General features: G+C 47.4%; 1 protein-coding gene across 4 annotated transcripts in view; it reads right to left on the bottom strand.

The window, feature by feature from the left end:
• npnta (nephronectin a) overlaps positions 1 to 19,062 on the bottom strand; it is a 35,953-nt gene extending 16,891 nt beyond the window's left edge. The window contains exons 1-5 of one of the 4 annotated variants that reach the window (XM_057034671.1): positions 18,560 to 19,062; positions 11,620 to 11,720; positions 8,003 to 8,053; positions 5,206 to 5,298; positions 814 to 909 (exon numbers count right to left, since the gene is read on the bottom strand). In XM_057034671.1, the coding sequence (XP_056890651.1) occupies positions 814 to 909; positions 5,206 to 5,298; positions 8,003 to 8,053; positions 11,620 to 11,720; positions 18,560 to 18,630 (412 nt within the window). In that variant the 5' untranslated portion in view covers positions 18,631 to 19,062. The remainder of the gene's footprint in view (positions 1 to 813; positions 910 to 5,205; positions 5,299 to 8,002; positions 8,054 to 11,619; positions 11,721 to 18,559) is intronic. The other 3 variants (XM_057034674.1, XM_057034672.1, XM_057034675.1) reach the window with 3 other exon arrangements.
• Positions 19,063 to 21,276: the final 2,214 nt, after the last annotated feature.

Below are 21,276 nucleotides of genomic sequence, written 5' to 3'. Positions count from 1 at the left end.
TTTAATTAACGGTATCAGGCCTGTTCTCGCCTCTTTCGCTCTGCGCGGTAAACAACCAGAATTCTCAGGACTGAGATTACAAAAAAAAAGCACAACAACGCCGTCCATTGTGAGCGGAGCAGAGAAACGGGTCTCAGCTCGCTTGACACACTGAAAAATGAAAGAAAAAATAGCTAAAAAATGTAAATGAGGGATTAGGAAATGGTCACATTGTCAGAGAAAAGCAGCTCTGTGAGCATCAGCACATGCCAGATTGGAGACGCAGCCAGTGCCTGAACTACTGGTGGGGGGGTGGAAGACCAATTGGACACAGACAGCTGAGAGAGGACTCAGAGGAAAAGGAACATCAGCGATAACAAACATGACCTCCGATTGACGGACGACCCCCGACCGCAGGAGCCTGGGCCACAGTAGAGGGGAAGAGCCCCCTCTCAAAGCGAGATTGGCGCGGAGGGGTGTGTACATGTGGTGGTGATGGTGGTGGGAGGGGGGTGGGGGGTCCAAGTCAATGATGGCTCTTGAGCAAAAGGAGGCGCTTTTAATTCCAAGTGCTCAGCAAACTGGAAAGAAAAAGGAGTGAAAAGATAAAGAAGCGGAGACGTATTCTGGTGTTGTAACATGCTCGGCATTCAGCTGGCACATCTACTGAGAAGCTACTCTTATTGCATCCCATCTGCCAGAAGAGGACAGGAAGCAGCAAGTTGCGTGACACCCCCAAATCCCCCCTGCATCCGCACAGTGCGCCGCCATGCATGTTGACGAGCTGTGCAAGAGGAGAAGCCGCTCGGGGGAAGGTTGTTCGACGAGTCTCACCCTCCATCACTCGTGAGGCCGGCTGATGGTCCAGGGTACGAAAGAGGGGGAGGTGAGCGGCCCACAGAGGTGGGGCGAAATAGTCCGGCGCTTCTTCTTTAGGTTGGAAAAAATTTGGTTAGAGGGGAAGGGGAGAGGATGGATCGGGGGAGGGGTTGATGTAAGATGCAGTGGTAAGGAGTGGAGAACAGAATGAATAAGAGAGAGAGAGAGAGAGAGAGGGAGGGAGATGCAGTGAGAATGAAAAGTAATGGATTAGAACACCTCTGACCACACCGCATTCCTGAAAAGTAAGGAGGAACATTATGCAGCAAAGAGGATTACACTTGTGGGAATTGGACATGAGTTGAGTATCGGGAGGGAAAAAAAATAAAACTCTAGGGCAGCGGGAACAATGTTGTTGTGTCCGTCTCCTCTCTGCATTACCTGTTTCTGTCATGGGGGTGAAACGGGATCTGAGAGAATCACACTATCTTACGGATTCAGCGGATCCTTCCTCAGTTTTGGATCCGGAGGTTTGCAGGTAAACGGGAATTACCGTTTAGAGGAACAAATTGCCACTTCGGCCCGAACCTCAGCTTCGGCCTCGTCCTTTTCAGCCCAGGTCTTCTCTCTTTTAGCCATCAATCAACCCCCCTGGGAGGGAGCTAACAACACGTATTGTTATGAGACGGGAACAAGATACCGCCACCTCTAACCCCGGACGCTCGCCAACTCTGCACGCTTCAAATCATTTGAGCTTGGTCGCATTGAGGGATGTGGAAACTTGAACTGAGAGGATCAACAAACCTTTCACAAGGCATCAGGGATGGATATCGATTGTAGGTCACTTACTAGCTAACAACAACAACAACAATCAGCTAACCTGTGCACAACAGGAGGGAAATTTTCTTAATTGACATCAGATGTGTGATCATATTTAGGAACATTATTAGTGTTTTTCTATAACTCTCTTTTCTTTAACTTTATCAAGATTAAATAAGGTTGGGAAGAAAAATAAATATACTTTTAAAAAGGCTCCATCGTCACCAAATTAGTTGCCGCGAGCTTCACACAATCTATGTAATTAGGTCTTTTTCTTGGAGACATGGAGGCTGCTCAATATGTCAATCAATGCCATCCCTGACTGGTCAATAATGCATGCATACGCTCGCTGCCCTCTCTTTAAACTGCAATCAGCTTAGGCCTTGAAAAATCTAAATTTAAATGAGCAGGATCGATTCTGCATGATAAAATTACACAAATGTGCACGTCTCCACAAAATCTTTATTTTAATAACACGAAAAACACTTTTCAATTCGAATTCTAATTATTTGGTTTTCGATACCAGGTCAGCCAAGGTCAAAAATGCCCTAATGCCTCTTTAATTAACTCTTTATAAAAGGTAGTTTGGAAAAAAATAAACAAAATTCTAAATGATTAAAATTTTAACTGGGGGGAAAACACACAGTAACAACGGGGACGCTTTAAATTCTTGCAGCTGCCTCGGTGTTTGATGGCCGGGAAGATCAACATCGACGGATTTCTAAAACTAACACCCCATAATGTGGCCGCGCACGCCTACACGAGAGGTGAATTCGCGAGAAGATGAGGAGAGCGGTGCAGGTAATCACATAAAGTTCAGCCGAAATGAAGACGTGAGAGGGCCAGATATTAGGTAATATTTTCAAACAGATATAGAAACCAGTAACGCACTAAGTTATAACGGCTTATGAGACTATCAGAGCTGAAGCGGGACTCAATTTAGAGTCAGAGAAGAAGAAATAGGCATCTGGAGGCAGCGCGGCCTGCGCTCCCTCTGATGTCTGAGACTTCTCCTGCAAAATCCTTTCAAAGTGTCTTAACAGCAGGTCAACTGGCCCTAATTAAGTCCACCTGCACGGAGTAATCATCTTATTAAAATGATTGGATCAGCGAGGGGAGCGTGCTGCCAAATTGCCGAAGAGATTATACCCATAATGAGTTTATTTGTGCAGCGAGAGCACATTCGTCTGTCCTCGCCGAACTGACGGCCACCAGCGATCCTCGGCAGCACCACGAGAAAAGGCTTTTTTTAAACATTGTAGATGGCGACCAGTCATAAAGGAGTCTTTATTATTGCTGACAGCGGAGCAGCAATTCCTTTAATGGCTGACACGAGGACGCGCTTTTGAATGATGAGTTATTGAGATTGTTCAGCATTGGCAAAGCTATGAAAGCGAAATCAGCACTGATGGTGTTCTGCAGGTGGAACGAGCCGGTGCTGAAAGCAAGGCGTGGAGTCGTTCCATCAAAGCGGCCCCTTAAAGTCTGGCACAAAGAAGATATGACTGATTCTGAGAGTCGCTATGGTAACTGCTTGTGTTTACACATGTGGTCCGTCTATGCTTGTTTTTGCTCCGGGTCTCAGACGTGCCCAAGACGTTCACCGGTGTTTCCCCCCTCGGGGTCACGCGTCTGTCTGCACCTCCCACTCAGACATCAGTTCCTTTGTGTTTGCCCGCCGCTCATGCAGGCTTGCATGCAGAAGGTCTGCATTTTAACGCTCGATTAGCTATCTTCCTTCAGGATATCAGCTGGCTTCCCGTCAAAGCCATTTAAAAATGATGTAGCGAAGCACCATTAGGGTCTAAATTTGAATGTGTGGATTTACTGCCTTCGTGATTGAACAGTAATCAAATTTTTAGCAGATGTAGGTTGAAGACGTCACGTGTGCGGCTTCAGTCACCACCAGCTGCGTTGCAGCAGCGGAGCAGCGGCGTGGAGCATTTGTTTACTCGTAGGATTTCTGTGATTTACGGTCGCGTCTTCTTGATTTGTACGCCTCTGTCACGGTGCCTTCCTTCCCCGCGCACTCTCATCATGTTCAGAATTCTTACACGGGATAACGAGGTGTTTATTTTGAGAAGTGACCCAAATTCGCTTTAGACTTTTAGCGTGAGAAGTTGCGCCGACACAATCTGCTCTGTGCAGCTTCCGTCAAAAATAGATTGGGTGCGCATTCTCCTCAGAGTAGAGCACAAAGGTGCTTCTGGGACAGACCGGATAGGTGCCCTGACGCTGCAGGTGGACGGACAAACATCATACATTAAAATCTCTCACTTTAATTCATGCGTTAGGGGTTGTGGTCTGAAAACAATTGGTCCATTCTTATCAAATACGGGAGAGCTGAATGGTTTGTTGATGTGATTGGATTCAAAATGAATAGAATAAAGAAATAAGCTCCGCCTCCATAATTGTTGTTCGGACGCGAGGGCTAGCAGCAGATAGCAACCAGGCCAAAGCTCGTATTGGCGTCAATGAAAAATTCTTTACTGTGTTTGAGTTCATCAGGTCCATCAGTTCAGGTGTTTGCCAATCAGCTCTGTGTAAATCATTTTAAACCTTCAAGATAAACACGGAGCGACATAAATCGATGTATAACGCAGCCTGAATTTCAACAAGAAGCTCCTACAACTTCTCCGTCCTTAGATTGGTTTCACTCACTTCTTTCAGTTTAGAACAGAAGCCAAGGTTATCTCCACGACGACAAGCTCAAAAAGGTCAAGTTTGTCACTCGGAGCCGAGCAGTGCGGCGAGCGCTTTGAAACATCTACAGCTTATTGGACATATATACGGGCTTGATGGGGGCTTGGAAGTACAGTTTCATTTCGAAAGGTCTTGGAAGCACATTTGCCAGATAAGTCTGTCTGAACGGTTGGCACCAACGTCTATTGTAGTTGGATCTGGGACACTGATCCTTTTTCTTCTTTGCTTTGTTGAAGATTAAGACAAAGTGCAGCCGTCTGGCCGGGTAGACAGGAGCCACCTACAGCCTAGAAACGCAGGATGAGTCATTTGGAACATTCCGGAAAGGATTTCACCCCCCCGCGCCTCCCCCCACCTCCACCCCAACCCTTGTTTTTAATTACACACTATCCTATTCCGGACTTGGGGCGTGAATTCCACGTGCGTTTTCCGCCGGGGCCCCGTGGACTAACAAGGACGCGTTGATGAAAACACACAAAACGTCGGGGTCTGCTCTCGTGTCGGATGCCCTCGGCCGAGCCAAGTCATCTCAGGTTAGTAATTGAGATGTTATCTTCCCAGGAGAGGATACACCCCCACGCGCGCTTCCATTCCAGCTGAATCCTTTTCTCCACCTCCTCCCCCCGGGATCAAAGCACATCTCCGCTCCTTACCTGCGAGGCAATCCAGCTTCCACATTCATGAGTAAGTGACAGGTTTGATACGCTCGGTACGGTCAACCTGCCACTGCACGGGCCTCCGCCTCAGAGATGAGACTATATTCTGACACCCCACCCCCACAACTCCCCCACCCTGGCTCTCAGTGCCCTTGCTGTTGAGAGACTCCCACGCTGCTACAGAGAAACACCCGTGTTGTGTGGTGCAGAGCTCCAGGTGAGGGCTTACCTTGATTGCAGGTCTTTCCCGTGAAGCCGGGGTGGCACTTGCATTTGTCGGGTCCCACGCACTCGCCGTGCTTGCAGCCAGGCTGACACAAAGCTATTCAGGGAGGGTTCAAACAGGAAGAGAGAGAGATCAGAGCGGCATCCTGGAAGACTACTTGTACAACATCAAAACGACAAAGCACTTAATCCGGCACCGTCTTGACTCGGCTATACGTTATATTTACTCGGCGTGGCAGCTCTATTTACTCGGCAAGACAGCACGAGGCCGCTTTCATGAAAATAATGGATTTGCTACATTGTCCCTGTGAGAAATGACTATCATTTCTAATTAATGATGATGGATCAACCATCATCATTAATCAACTCGACCCACGCCCACATTCAGCTGCAAGGGATTGTGGGAAAATTGCTTTATCTTCACCTGTGGCATCCCGCCCATGGGATGACCAAGGTGAAAAATAGTTCCCCCTCCAGCTGAATCAATTATAACACCCCAAACAGTGGAGGGTAATTAGTGGTGCAGTAAAAGGCAAATGCACGTGGATGATAGCGCTGTGAGTGTGCGTTCTGTCTCAGTGAGCTGGAGGTCTGCCCCCCTTATCTGACTGTGCTTACTGCAGCTTGTTGTGGAGCACCCCCGATACACTGGGCCCAAGCCAAGTGTTACTAATTTTCATTAAGAGCGTCATTTATTTTGTCATAATATAGAGAAGTTAGAGGGCTCAATTAGCGAGGATGGAGCAGCGTGCGTGCGTTAACTTTTATTTGCAGTAATAAGGCTGCGGAATCCATCAGGTTTTATGCCCGCAGACTCACCTCGGTGCACAGTGTGAACTCCACCGTGCCGATTTAGCTGAAAACCGAACACGCTGCAAACAGGTTTGAAACCGATAAGAGCAAATTATGTTAATGTTGCAGTGGACAACCGAAACATTCATGAAGGACGCTTAAAGGTAACGAACCCAGAACACTTAGTTGTTGCCACAGAAGCCCCCTTTTTTCCCATTTTCCTTCCAGTTTACACATTTCACCCCCAACAGTTCAATTGCTCCATTTTTTTCAGTACCTCGAGTTAAACATCTCTAAATAATGGCGCTTTTTAGCCACCCCTTTGATCATCAAAGCTCAAGATTCGGATTGCTGGAAACATGAGCAGAGTTTATGGTATCTGAGATAATCAAGTTTATTCCAGTACTTTTTTGGGCAATAACATCTCAGTAGTCGGGTTTCTGTGACTTTGTTCAAGCTGAATTTAAAGCCACAAATGTATTTGAATCCTTTAATTAGATCTGATAGCATCGCCAGACTTGGTTCACTTTATATGGCGACAATTAAAGAGAAAGAAAGCATTGTTGGCCTGCTTAGAGTGGCCTGTAGTACGAGTCCGGGTGTCAACAAGGTGACTGTTTGGAAGGCTGTTCTGGTCAGGAAATGTGAGACGCTTGTGGTGTTTTTAATAAGAGGTCAGTCGAGTGCAGGGCTTTTGTTATTTTCCTACGTGGGGCTCGATTAGCTGCATCACAAGCGGAGAGTTCATGGGAAACAGCCGGCGTTCATTCACCACCGCGGACGACTAAAAATGGCGACAGCTGGAAGGACGAACAGAGCACGTGAGACCGCTGCCCTGTGACCACCATCAAGACATAGAGGGCGACGCCTTCACTGGGTTTCTCTTCTAATGCAGCTACTCTGGATGATTAATAACTGTTAGACGGCCAAGTCCAGTCAAGCCGGACCCCCGGAAAAGAATGGGATATTAACGTGCATTATTCACACAAAGGGACTGATTATTTCATTACGCTGATTGTTTTTTACACCCTAAATTTGACTCAGGCGTGTGTTTTGGATGTTAGATCTGGTGATTATTTAGGACCTGATAGTGGGGCTCGGTCAGCACTAACGTTAGCGTTATAACTCTAAGGCGCTGACAGCTCATCTAAGGCATGAGTGTGAAACTCAAGGTCAGGCGCCCTGAGCCGGCTCGGGCTCTCCTATTGCATCACAAATGACCTGATTCAAGCACACACAAATGATGATTCTGATCCCAAATGTACGTGTCCGGCTACCTCTCCTCAGGCGTCATTAAAACTATAGTTCCTAAGAGAAAAATGGCCTGAAAAGAAGTCTGCTGCTATAAATGTGCGCGCGTCTGTCGTTGGCTAAACTTTAAATTGCCTAAGAGCCCATTTAAAACGGTTCACCCCCTGTGACTAAGGCCGACACGTCTGATCTAATGTCGCAACTTGCTTCATCTCATTCTCTCTTTTCTTTTTTTGAGTGAAGCGAAAATGCCATCCTGTAATGTCACCGTGATACGGTGAAGTGTTGAAAAGTGTCGGCCCTGCCGTCCATAAAGCTCGACCAGCCGTAATATTAAAATCACCAGCCTGGCATCAGCCCTTCTCACCCGCCAGTCAGCCTTTCGGTTGGGCTGGTACCCGGTACTGGGACCCTGGCGAGGGTGTTCATGGCTGAGTTTCCTATCAGATAACTGAACGATAAGGAGATAATTGTGTGTTGCTGGCAGTTTTTTGTTTATATTACCGGTGGAATGCATGGAGGTTTTCATTAGTATGCTGTTTATTGACAAAAGGGGAACGTTGGCATAATTGGTGTTAGCCAGGTGAAACGTCTGCAGACTGCAAGCTGTTTGTATCGATTTGAGCCCAGAGGGAAGAAGGTGGCTGCTGCCAAGAGGCGCGAGGCGTTAGTGGTGCTGGATGAGCCCAGGATTCAGAGGAGGTGCCCCTAGCAATGCATATCTGCCAAGATTATTTCAATAGACATGTGGGGCTAACCTTGGGGCTGGCATCTTATCCTGGTTACTCTGTGAGTTAAGGCGAAGACAGCTGCAAAACAAATAGCCAAAACAGAAAAAAGGGGGGAAAAAAGGAGGCAATGCTAAGTATATGGAAAGAAAACAAACATGATGTTAGATGGCAGCGTTTGGATCATATTAACAAGTCAACTTTTATGGTATTAATAGCAAATGAAGACAGTCTGGAGCCACACGTGTTCCCTGTTGTTAGTTGGAACCATGACGGTGTCAACAGTGATGAGATCTCGCACACAAACATGGCGGCTAACTGCATATTTCCACTACAAGGCAGAGTGAGGCCGACACTTTTTAGAAAGGAGCCGTCTTTACAGCGCTTCTTTGTGTTTGCTGTGGTGCAGATGAAAACGCACTGATTAAAACGAGTCCAAATAAATGAGCTTAGTGATCATGAAAGGAAGCTGCACAGGCGGATCCTGAAACACCCTAACAGAGATATCACTTTTCTGCTTTCATCACACACTTGTTAGCTCCAATTACCAATTGAGAAGCCCTGTCTTAATCCGACCGACACCATCTGTGGAAACAAAGACGCCGCTCAATCAAACCAAATCCCGGTCACAGCGGCTTGAATCCGAAATTCAACAGGATCTCCGGAGAAATTGTGCTGTGATCTGTTTAATATGGAGGAGAAATCCTACCCAGAGAAACTGTCTTTCTTTCAGGGTAGGGCTTTTTTTTCACGAGGATTTGAGAGGAAGTTAACAGAAAGCAAGGGAAGCCCTTCAAAGATGTTCAGCGACACGGCTTTAAAAAAAATCAAATTGATTCTCATGTAATTATCATATTAATGTACGAGTTCAAATTTGAACAGCTCTGATTCCAGAGCGGGAGTCCCGTTCATGCCAAATATTGGCATTGTTAGTGCGTCTGACTCTAATTGTCTATGGGCCAGACCCCCAAGTCAAGCAGCCGTTTTCTCTCGCTCCTTATGCACTACTTTCCTTAACAAGTACTTGTATTCCCTTCAGATTTCAGCCTCTTTCTTTCACTCTCTGTTGTGGGGAATTAAATAGAAACCACTGTTGATCCATTATTACTTTGGTTGAAGCGGCACAAACCGTTAGCTAAGCTCTTTGAGTGAGAAAAACTACGATACGATAGCTCTGATCTTATCTCTTCTGTCAGCGCAAAACCCGAAATCTGTAATGAAATCGTCTGAAACACATCCAGACAATCATAGACACACGCACACACACATGCACACGCAGGCACACACACACACACACGCAGGCACACACTCCTCGGGTTAAATCAGCACTAGGCAGACCTGATGGAATACTGATGGTAGGCCGAAGCGAATGATTTGAACTGTGCACTCATTCCGGAGCATTTGGAAGCATTAAGGCGGCACTCTCTGAGCGACTTAAATCACCGGGCCGATACGGAGCTCTCAAAGAGAAGAAAATCAGGATGGTTGAGTGGAAGTGCTGCAGCAGCTCGATACGGCGGTTAAGCTCAAAGTTAGCTCGTATTTTTGGTTTGGTTTGATTGGGTGTGGAACACGTGGGACTCCAGAACGACAAAGGAAACATGGCGACACACTGCCGATTGTTTGGTCCAGGGACAGACTGCTTCTCTATCACACGTTACATAATATCATAAGGTTTAATCAACGCGCAATAAATCAAGATGTGTCTAAGAGACTTTGTATAAGCAAAGTGCCTGAAGGTCATTTCTTTCAACACTACATCCTGAGCTAATTTTCAGTAGAGTGGGAAGTCTGAAGCGACGAGAAAGCATCCTCTGCCATCCTCATCCAAAGAGACAGATCGGCTCCACCTTTATTTTCCTAAAGAAAGCTGTAAAGGCAGAGAGCCCAGCAGAGACACACTGGGAGGGTTCTGGGCAAGAAGACGGCTGACTCCTGCCAGGATTACTGTCGAGTCTGGCCCCGTGTCCAAAAACACAACATCAAATGATACAACCGAGCGGAACTGGGCGCTTTTGGACCAGATCGCTGTGGAATAGATTGTGTAGTTCAAGCGTAAACCCTTTGAAGAAAAGGTAGGAGGTTTTTAATCAAGGCGAACTCTCATGGCGAAGACAGAATAAAACCTCTAATTCGGAATCATGAACTACAAATCCACAAATTGGTTTTGGCACAGCTTGTTTGTTTTGATTCTTGTTGTTTTCAGTAGAAAGGAAATCATGTTTCCTCATGGAGTGGAAAGATCTAAATTTAACATCAGCGAGCTCAAACACAAACACGAGTAATACTTGCGATGAAATACCGGAGAAACAGCACGACCTTCAGACCCAACAGGCAGTGTGTGACACGTTCCACAAAACAGACATGAAATCACGTAAATCAATATGGAATTTTAAATAACAATGGATGGGTGGGGGGGGTACATAAACAACACCAGATTATGGAGATCATAGAAGCATTTTAGGTCTTTTCCACAGCAGGTCAAATCAGCCCCAAACTAACAGGGTTCAATCGTCCTGAGCGTTTATCAGCTCATGTGGAGTTCAGGTTTCTCTTTGTGTCCTTGAAAATACATTTCAGAAGCGGAAGCAGACGACAAATTAGACGATTTAATGAACAAAAGAAAACCGATGCCATCGCCAAGGAGACCATGCCAACATAGTTCCACAGAGAGGGCGATGGCACCGCCTACATAATGGCGCTGTGTGGCCATAATGTGGAGCTCGGATTTGCCTCCTCGGGGGTGCTGAATTTTATTTTCAGGAATTTATGTGCAACAGTGGAAAGTATCCACATGCCAGATAAGAAGAATTTAGAGAAACCCCAGAAACCTCCAGTTCAGCGGCAACCTGTTTCTCGCCATTTGTCATTTTTATGCAAATGTTTTCCGCTGCTGCTCTAATTGTCGTCTTCGGACAGCTAGAAACCAGGTAGCTTTTCTCGACCCGCCTTTGACAGGGAACAATTGCAAAACTGCAAAATGCTTCCCAACCTGCGGTTTGGAGGGCTCCTGCTGTGGAATAAAACCCGCTAGTTTGTTAGCCCCGAGCAAAGCGACTACACCAGCGCAGGCGCCAAGCCAGAACAAATATGAAAAACCGCCTTCGTATGTATTCACACCTCCCCGGGTGGCATTGCAGCGGAGAAGAGGAACTTCCCATGATGTAACTAGCTGGGAAATGCTAACTGTTAATGTCCCCCCGCGTGTTTGTCTGACACAAGCATGCAGGCGTGACAAGGTATGCCCCGCGAACCCTCAAGATGGTGTCGGCACCCGCGGTGAGCGTGCACACCCCACCGTCCCGTGTGACCCCCTCGCGGCTCCTCTGGCCCTTGACTGTGTCGACATGCAGGTGCGCTCTTTCCCTTCTTATGCATCGAAATACCCGTCGGTTTAAGCAGCCGTTGCCACCATCAATCTTTGCTCAAAGGCTGTCCCAGCTGGCGACGCTCCATTAGCGGTGTGTGTTTCTGCGGCGACAATGAGCGCGTTTGCGCCTCCGTGTCCTCTAATTGACAGTGACAGAGCATCCCCTCCTCCTAACAGCATGTCTGACCCCAGCTTGAGACTTTTGCCGAACGCATTAGCTCCTTTTCGGCCCTGAACCCCGGCAGCAGCGTCATCAGCAGGCGGTGGTGGCACTCACGCTGGCAGTGACCCCAGGAGCGGCGCGTCCAGCCCCAGCAGCAGTCCACCCTGGCCCCGTAGCGACACAGCCCGTTGGAAGAGGCCATCTGTCGTGGCCACCTGTAGAGGACAACATAATTAGTTTGCAGGGAGGGAAAAGGCCCTGATATAAGACGGGGGTCTATTCAAATTAGTTTGGACTGAGGCATCCAATCATTTACAGGATTCGCTCCCGTGTTGTTTTCATTTCCGCCAGCGTCTCGGATTTTTTGGGACTGGGGTGAGACGCCACTGCATTTCCCTCTGAGGTAAATTTGGACATTCTGTACAAATAAACCTGGCTTGACTAATCAGTTGTGACATTTTAAGCGTGCATAAGCTCTGAAACTGGACCGGCAGGCCTAAAGCTGGTCACATATATTTTGGAATGCTAAAAAAAACCCAACAGCTTCCTTATTTCTTAAAGCAAACCCAGAAACAGTAAATAGTTTGAATAGTAATAAATTAAAGCAGATAAACCCTATAAAGTCCAGAATAGCAAATATCCTATAATCTCCCTTGTGTCTTTTCGTGAATTTGTTTTCACGTGTGGCGTACATCGAGCGCCGCCAGATTCTCAGCTGTTCTGCCAACTGGGTCGCCACATCCCTTTGTTCGGCGTCCCCGCGTAGCTTCTCGGTGGCACAAATGTGCTACAAATGCTACAAATGTGTTGCATCAATGCACGGGGATTCAAGAAAAGTTAGGTGTTAGCAGAAGCTAACTTTGAAGGCAGCTAATGGGGTCTGATAAGGAGCACGGTCCTGCCTTTTAACCCACGTGGCTCCATTTAAGATTAATATCAGCATCAAAGGGGCCTTTTGGACATTGGACAGAACAAGCAGGTGTGAGTTCAGGTACAGGTTATTGCTAAGACTTGCAGTTCTCCAAAGAGACATTACAGCAGGATGTTTTTGTTACAGCGGGCTTTTTTTTCTCCCCCGTTCAGAGCGAGAAATGGCTTCTTGGCAGACGTGAGCGTGCGGATTATCTTAAAAAAAAAAAAAAAAAAAAATTCTGCACCAAAGCTCGGCACATCTACGGAGGGAACGGGATGAAGAAACAAGTCCATTTAAGGACACTGATAGAAATCCAAGCCGCATACTTTGAAATCCTGACTGAGAGATGTTACTTCGAATTACACAACAATAAAAAGAGTGAGCAGAGGGAAATTTGCCGCAGTACAAAGCCTGAATGGTTGAGTAACGTTAAGGTCAGCCTTAGTCCGGACAGATCGCAAAGTTTTAGGTAGCACGCTGTAGCGAAAAATATGTAATACTGCAACAAAATAAATGTTGTTGTCAGTCTGCTAATATTCACCCTTTTAACCAATGGTGCTTTCTGTTGTGGCTTGATAAGAGAGGGGCCGTTACTCAGCAGTCAAGGCACAACCATTGCCACTAGCCTCTGTTAGCAACTCTGTGCCAGAACGAGGAAAATGCTAATGTCTGCCTCCGCTGCCAATCACCTCATTGAAGGGGGAAAAAAGACGCTAAGTGAGAGTGGCAGATCCGGCGAAAATATTTGTCTGCTTCCTGGCAAGAGGAAAAGCAGTCGGCCGAGGAGAAAGTCTGAGCAAAGCGGCAAGAGAGGACAGCAGAGGAGGGAAAAGAAAATGGGAAGGATAAAAAAAGGAATGGAGGGAAGGCAGGATGCCAGGCTTTCTGCAAATGGCACACGCCTACACTAACACGTTGTGCTGGTGCCGTAAACTTGTTCAACAAAATAAAACAAGAGCATGAGTGGGTGCGTGGCCTCCTCGTGGCTCCTCACGTAGCTTGTTAAAGTTAAAGCATTTCATTGTGACGAATCCCAGAAGAAAGCTGCCGGGAAAGATGGAGTGGAGCCTTCGAACTTTTGCTTTTCACCCCCCCCCCCCCCCCCGCTCCCACATCTCTCCCTCCCCTCTTCGCCAAATCGGATATGAATATCAACAAAGTCACATGACAAAATACAGGGCAAAAATATCTCTTCTCAGAGGAGGACTGGGATGCTTAGGGGGTCAACGTCAAATGCTAAATACAGTTGAACAACCAAATTAGCGTTTGCGTGACATTTTCGTTTTATTTTTGGAACTGATATTTTCGCTAACACGATTGTTCCCGATGCCTTCGATTGTAATCGTATACGACCTATGTGAATAGACTGTGCATGCTCTTTATGGCCTCCTTGGGGGGGGTCTCCCCCCAGACCTGGATTAGGGCATCTGTGGTGTGCCTGTGCTTTGACTTGGTGACGGCGGATGCAACCATATATGAAGTATCAGAGGTCTTGCACCAGGCACCAGGAGCCCGGTGGTTTGACAGTCGGTTGAAGAATCTCCTCTCGGCCAGCTGCACCTTTGGCTGGCATCTCTGCAGCCCTCTCAGGATGTGCCCCCCCCTCAGCCCACCAGTGAGAATAACCAAACTGGAGGATGTCCAGGGAGCTGATCATTCCCCACGGCGTCTCCAGACTCTCTCGCATCTGTCACATGTGATCAAAGTAAACCTGCTGTGATCTGAACTGGGCACCAGTGATAATCTACATGGTGATGCTGCCAGTCTGGGGGGGGGGGGGGGGGGGGGGCATCCACACAAGTGGCCTGCTGGAGCTCGTTATGGCTGTAGGACAGCAGGTCCTGTGACGTGGTTGATACCCTTCCGTGGCCCCCTGCCTGTCTCCTGTGAACCATCTGGACATGGCATGAATGGATGTGCCATCTTGGAGGAGATGTACTTCCAGGGCAACCTCTGTGGACTCCGGTGGGAAGAAATCTGCGGGGATTACACCTTTTTTTTTACGGAGCAGTGGATGAACGCGTTGGGAATAGCACCAATCTAGCATTCACCAGGGTACCGATCACATCTACTGTTGCCACGCAGCCCTAAACTGGCAGAGCTGAGGAGCTATTTAGCTTCTCTGGAAGATTTTAAGAGGAATAAATAAATAAATCTATGAGCAGCACACTGAAAATGTGGGATTAAAAAAGGGTGTGACATTCGACTGAGCAAATATCCTGAAACTTGAGCATGAGCTTGTGTAATCTCTCAGCAGATGTTGAGCCAGCAGTTTCTGGAAGGCTTGTTTGGGGCTGATAGGGAGAACCACGGGTCCTGGGCGATCTCTCCAATGAGTTCTCCCGAGCACGCACGCATATGAATATAGAGCACGCGTAACCGACCTGCAGCCCCGTTTGATGCTTGGTGCCAGATTTAGCCGCACAGCGACACAATCAAACTCATTTTCCCTGCATATTTTAAGATGTTTACCAAATACTTATTGACAAATTGCTAATGGAGGAGTGGAGGTGACCCCACGGAGAAAGGGAAAGCAGTTGTCGTCCCCTGAGACGAAAGCTCGGCTGGCACGTCAGATGAATGTCAGCACCTGCAGTTATTACCTCCAGGCTCTGAATAATGATTCGAAATTGCGCTAAGCCTTGAAGGGAACTCGAGCAGATAATTATTACCCTTCAAACATGTTATGTGACACCTCAGCTCAGGCGCTGCAGACAAGGCTCTTCAGACGTAAGGCGAGGATTGATACCGGACCGTTGGGGCTTCCTTCTTATTGTTTAACAAATGACCCGGTTCTAGCAGTCGTCACAGGGGAGACCCCTTAAGGATTAAGAGAGTGTGAACACTATTAAAGACACAAGGAGCATGTGGAGGCCTGCGGATGAATTAAGCCCATTACCCCTCCCTGACGTCAGGTACCAGTGGGTTCAGACGCGCCGACACCGACTGCTACACGGGATGTTGCGCGATCATGCCTGAACCTGTCAGACCCGGCTGAAGTGGCGAGTTCGCAAACCCGTAAGGCGTCTGGTGGCCTAATGAACGGCGGCACGTGTTGCCAGACATGCAGCGAGGCTGCCAAGACTATCAGATTAAGTCCCGGCACCGTGCGGAACACTGACGCGCGCTTGGTGTCAAGATTTGAGATCACATCAGAGAAATGGCCACCGTGCCATCCAGGACTACGCCAAGAGTTTAGTCTTGTATTTATTATTACACAGTTGAATATCAACACAATGCTAAGTCAGAGCAGAGGGAAGACTCTTTCTCATCTCTGTTTATCCAAAAACCACCCGCTATTATCCAGTAATTAATTTGAGGGTATGCAAAATACCAGCTTCCTCTGCTGTTATTCATTGTTGTCAGTGCAATGATCTTGATTTCAGGCTCGTGTATATTAAAAACTCACTTCATCAGCATAGCTCTCTTCCCCAATAGCTTATAAATTCCTCCTCCTACCTCTGCAACAACACCACAAGCAGCCGGCGAGCAAACAGGTTTTACATTTTATTCTGCAGAAAACTTCAAATTATGCACAAATAGGTGTACAAGAACATTGATTTCTTTTTAGATTTCTGACACATTTCTGTTTTCAAATGTTCTAAATGAGGTTAAAATGCACATGATGGGTTTCTTTACTACTTATTATTGGTTTTGTAAGAGCAATCAGGTTGTTTCGTGAGCTCACATCCGGAACATTTATTTAACTGAAAGGGTTGTATTGAGTTTTTGAGGGCCGATAAGCCGGAGCGAACACGTGGCTGGCATCAGTTAAAGACAACTGAAGCGCAACACTGTCAGAGTAAACATTAAAGCAGAGGCAGCAGAAACAGTGTGAAGGACAGACCCCCTTTTTAACAGAATGGCGAGTGCGAGTCGGTCCTTAATCTCAACTCTCCGTCTTTGCTATGTCAACCTCGAGATTAAAACTGTCAGTTTCTCATCAAATTAGCTTTCATTTAGAGTCAGGGAACACGTCCATTATAAATACAGCCTTCCTAAAATGAAACATCCAATAATATGCCTCTATACTCTATACAAATGATCTGTTAAACCTTGTAAGTCTTGTTTAGTCAAACAGTTTACGTCTGCATGAAGTGTGTGTGGCGTCCTCCAACCAATAAGACCAAAATAGCCTGTTGGTCCAATTCTCTGAGGCGTCGCAGGAGAAGGGTTCCAGCACGAGTGCCATTGCTGGCAGCGGGGGGGCCGCAGCTGCTACTGTTACTTGGGCAGCGGTCGGGTTAACAGACAGATGTGGTTTCAGCATGAAAACGATCTCCTACGGTCTGCGCCTGGAAACGCCTCGTTGGCTTTATCCTCATTCTGACACGGAAGATTTCGGAAGCTATTCCGGATGCACTGACCAGTTTCAACTACTTCTGCGTGTATCGATAAGCTGTCTGCTATTTCATCTTTATTTACCATTAGCTACAAATAAACAGCAGGGTTTGATTTTAAATATCCGTCCAAGGGACGATGTCTTTGTCTTCAGGTTGCTGAGATTTCAGTGCTTATCCCAAACCCTGCGAATCCAAACAAGACCCAAGTGTGCCGACATAAACTGGCTCCAGACTATTATTTGGAAGCTCTGGTATGTACTACTTACCACCTGACAGCTCGCTGTCAACACTGGCTAACAATACGGCCTAGCGTGAGGGCTGGGGTTTATTTTAGCTAACGTCTTGGGCTGCACGGCAGGAACTCTGCAGTGCTCGCTGCAAAAGAAAAAAGCGGCAATGAAGAGCCGCGCAATGTTGTTTAGCTACTAATTTGTTGCCAAGCATAATGTATGCAGCTACAGTATACGGTGGAACGAAGCGATCCCGCCGGCAACGACCGCGAAGGACCCTTCAGGCCTCGATGGATCAGACTGGAACGCGCTCTAAATGGCAATAAGTGAAAGGGACCAGGTAATAAATGGCTTTTCTGCTCCTGCGCGGTCTCGGGGGGATATTCTGGAAATGAATTAATATTGAAGAGGGACTCGGGCTCAGGCGAGTTTATACCCATAAAAATTGGCAAATTATGGCCACGTTGACAGGCCCCTCCATCAGCCCAGGAGTTAATAACATGCAATATTATGCTGCTAGATGGGAGTAAATGATAATTACACAAAAGACCCTGCACGAATTAAATGTTAAAACCCCCAGACATCTCATTGAAACATAAGCTGCCACATGGGCTCAAGCAATGGTGATGAGAGGAGGGGCGGTCAAAAAAAGCAATAACATCAAATCTGACGATTTACTTCTCGCCAGGATCCCAGATATTCAAATCTGCGCCCTTTGAAACATTTTGGAACACAGAAGAAAGCTGATCTGACAGAGCCAAGGAGGCCGGGGGTGTATCTCCAGATGTCAGACTCTATCAATAGGCAGGTGAAATATGGCTGAGAAGTCTGAAAGGGGTTTTCTTTTTTCTTTTTTAAATATGCGTGAACTCAATTTCAATAACAATTGTGCATTGAGGGTATATATACGTATAAAAAAGAACAGAACGTGAAACATGAAAGAAAACCTTGCTTTGTAGTCTTTGGAGAAATAAAGTGACTGCGTTTTTTGTTGAAGAAATTTAGCAGCGGGGGTTGGGGTCTGTGTTTGAACAGACTTCAGTCCGATTCTGGGGGGATAAAAACGCCTCCGATGCTGCGAGGAAGTGACTCCACAAGCACCGCAGTTTGGAACCACGGCTCTAATTGTCATTGGAGAGGCTGCCAACATTAATCATGCTCCCCCTTCAGATGCACCTATGGGCAAAGGTGTCGGGCACGTTTCCCGGGCCCTGGCACCTCTCCACGCCTCTGTCTTCGCATACTTGGCTGGGTCGTGTTTGAACACGAAGCAAGGGGAGACGTGCTGTCATTTTAGACCAGACAAGAGTCGCTTCTAGGCTTTTTCCTGCACGTGTAACCAAAAACAGTGTTTTCAGGCCGCAAACATGTGAACAATTACCCCCCGTGTCACAGTTTTAAAGTTTTAAGACTGGAAAAGGATGCGCATATGCGCGTTGGGAGACACGTCTGCGCAATCAACACGTTTCCAGTCGGACCGAAATGCAGCTCCGCACTTTGGAGGCGTAAATACGCAAAACGCCGTGGGAGCTTGATCCGAACTCAACGACGGTGCTGCGCGTCCTTACCTGCCGTTGAAGTCCGCACTTGCTCCAAAGCAGCAGCAGCATAACATCACCAACTTTATCCATAAACCCATGATATCGCGCCTGCGGTTGGTGCTTCCAGTAATCCAAAAAGGTGAGGAAACCACGGAGGACGAGGACGGGGTTTCTTTGACGCACGCTGAAGGCGCACAGGTGGGACGCGCTTTGCCGGCGTTTCTCCAAACTGGTCGGTGTTGGAGTGGAACCAGTGCGCAGTCTGGAAGTGGCGATGTTTCTGTGCGCGTGTTGGTGTGTGGCGGAACGCACTCTGTCGGGAAGAGAGCGCACAGCTCCCGACCCTTCTTTCTCCGTCTACACAGACAAGTTCAGCCGGCGGAGCCTCCAGCCAGCAGCCCCTACTGCAGTCAGATCTTTATCTCCGCGCTTTTTGTTCCCGGACGACCAGCGGCAGATAATCCCCCCGCTGCGTATCCGGGACGGAACGCGACGTCACGACCCGAGCAGCCAACAGGAGCCTCCAGACGCAGCTCGGAGGGGCTCATGCTCCGCAAAGGCTCCCAATAATTGCGCGCAGCCTGCTGAGACACGCAGGTGCATCGGCCACCCAGGTAGATGGTGCTGAATTTGGAGGAGGACGGAAAGATAAGGATAACAAAACACCAAAATGGGCGTTTGAGACAGGAGACAGCGTTGCAATTAAGGCAGAATCACTTTATCGGGGCTGTAATTACACCTCGAAAACAGCTTTTCATTTTCTTCTCAAACATGTTACAGTTGAGACTGGAAAAAAACACAGCATAAGAAAGTATCGTATTTCTCCCAACACCTGACGTCTTCTCACCACCAATTACGGTAATTGATTTGTGGGAATAAACGTTTTTATTGCTGCTCCAGGTGAAACGTGAAATCACCGAGTTCCACGCATTGTTTTTATATTTAACAGCACTTTTTGACTCAGGGATGAGCCGGTCACCTCCAGAATCAAGAACAGATAATATCTATCTGCACACAAAGGCTAAAAAAAAGATCAGATTGGTGCAAGCGACTGATCGACGCGTCAGCCCTCTGGGCCACCGTAGCCTTTAATGTCTCATTGATCAAACAAAGCAGAGTTATCTGGCTGATTGAGGATAAGAATGTGGTTCAATCTGTGACACTATGTTTGTGAGGACTTTCACAGACGTAAACACCCCTCGACCCCTAACCTTTACCCTCAATTCTAACCTTAAAACCAAGTCTGAAGTCTGCAAAAGGCTTTTCTTTTCCGGTCAGCTGGTTTCTCCAAATGCAATGGACACAGACTCTGAATAACAAGAGCTAGAACAGTCAGTGTTCATTGGATTGATTGCTTCTGTACTCCCGCTTGCATCATGCGTGGCTCCGTGCCCACAGCTCTCACAATTTAAGCCACTCAACAGAATAATAATAAGATAATAAGGAATAAATGGAAAACGGCTAATTCTCTGTAATGGAGAGGAGATTAATGAGTTGCAAGTTTGGCGTTCACGCTGGCTTTGTTGAGTCCCGTCAGCGGCCCCGTGATCAATATCTGCGGGCCGTCCAGGGGCCGGACGCCTCAAGAATGAAGCCGCTGAAGTTATGCAGTAAATCATCGTTTTCATGACTGTGCAAATAAAAATGTGATGATGAATCACATTTGAAAATGATCCTGATCACGGAAACTGTTTGAGGGCCTTGAGGGAGTTTTCCTGTACAAACATGTATTAACTGTTTTATTAAGCAAACATGTTTCCAGGATTTTGTGACGATTTAAGCGCAGCGGCGCCGTGGGTTACTGCTAAATTTAACTCACATCTGAGTAAACAAGGCAACGCTGGGCAACAGAACGCGGGAAAACGAGGCCAAAAAGGCCGATTCTTAAACGGGAAACCTGCGGATGAAAGCCAACATTTGCAAAGTGGTTTATAATCAATAAAAACCTCCGCTGGGTGCATCGCTGGAGGTGCAGGAAGCCTCTGAAATCACAATAAAAAGACACCTCTTCAGCTCATCTCACCCCCCACCGTTTTCTAAACAGTCACCTTCCAACCCTGCGCTTCACAAAAGTCTCTCAGCTTTACGCTGGATTCACTTCTCTCTTCCAACTGCCGTCTTTCCAATAATGTCGGCTTGTGCCGCGCCACTGGCGCAAATATCCCCATTTGAAACGGTTCCAGCGTTCGGAGGGAGCCGCGTCTGTGTCCGCTCACCCCAGGATAGATTGGTTCCCCCGGCTGAATTCAGATGAGGGGCTGGAAAACCCACCTCGCCTCTCGTCTCCTCCTTTTCTCCCCCCCCCCTCCAGCCGTCTCAGGGATCCGCAACAGGCAGCCGAGAGTGACAGACGGAGATTTACAGTAAAAAACAAAAACAGGTAACTGTTTTCAGCTGCCTCCAGTGAATGAAACCCCGCGGTGTCCCTGATCCTGGGAGCGGCCCGTCTGATGCTGCCAACCTCTCAACAGTTTGCATCTAATCAGACGCCGACCTTTTCACCGCCGCCATAAAATATTCAGCGATACGGAACATATGAGGGAAAGCGAACGGCTTTCGTCCTTTATGAGGGATAATCAGTTCCCCTGTAGAATAATGGCAAATGCGCGCATTTATCTCTCAGGGCGGCGAGGCGATTACTTCTCCAGCCCATCCCCAACAGCTGATTTTTGTTTTTTACCCAGAATCCCTCTGAGGACGTGGGAAAAGCCCGCCGGGGGTGGAACGCAGAAGTCCGTCCTCTC

This window comes from Takifugu flavidus, chromosome 6 (assembly GCF_003711565.1).
Source record: "Takifugu flavidus isolate HTHZ2018 chromosome 6, ASM371156v2, whole genome shotgun sequence".
Lineage (NCBI taxonomy): Eukaryota > Metazoa > Chordata > Actinopteri > Tetraodontiformes > Tetraodontidae > Takifugu > Takifugu flavidus.
Note: the sequence above shows the minus strand (reverse complement) of the source record. Positions and strands in the feature narration are given on the sequence as shown.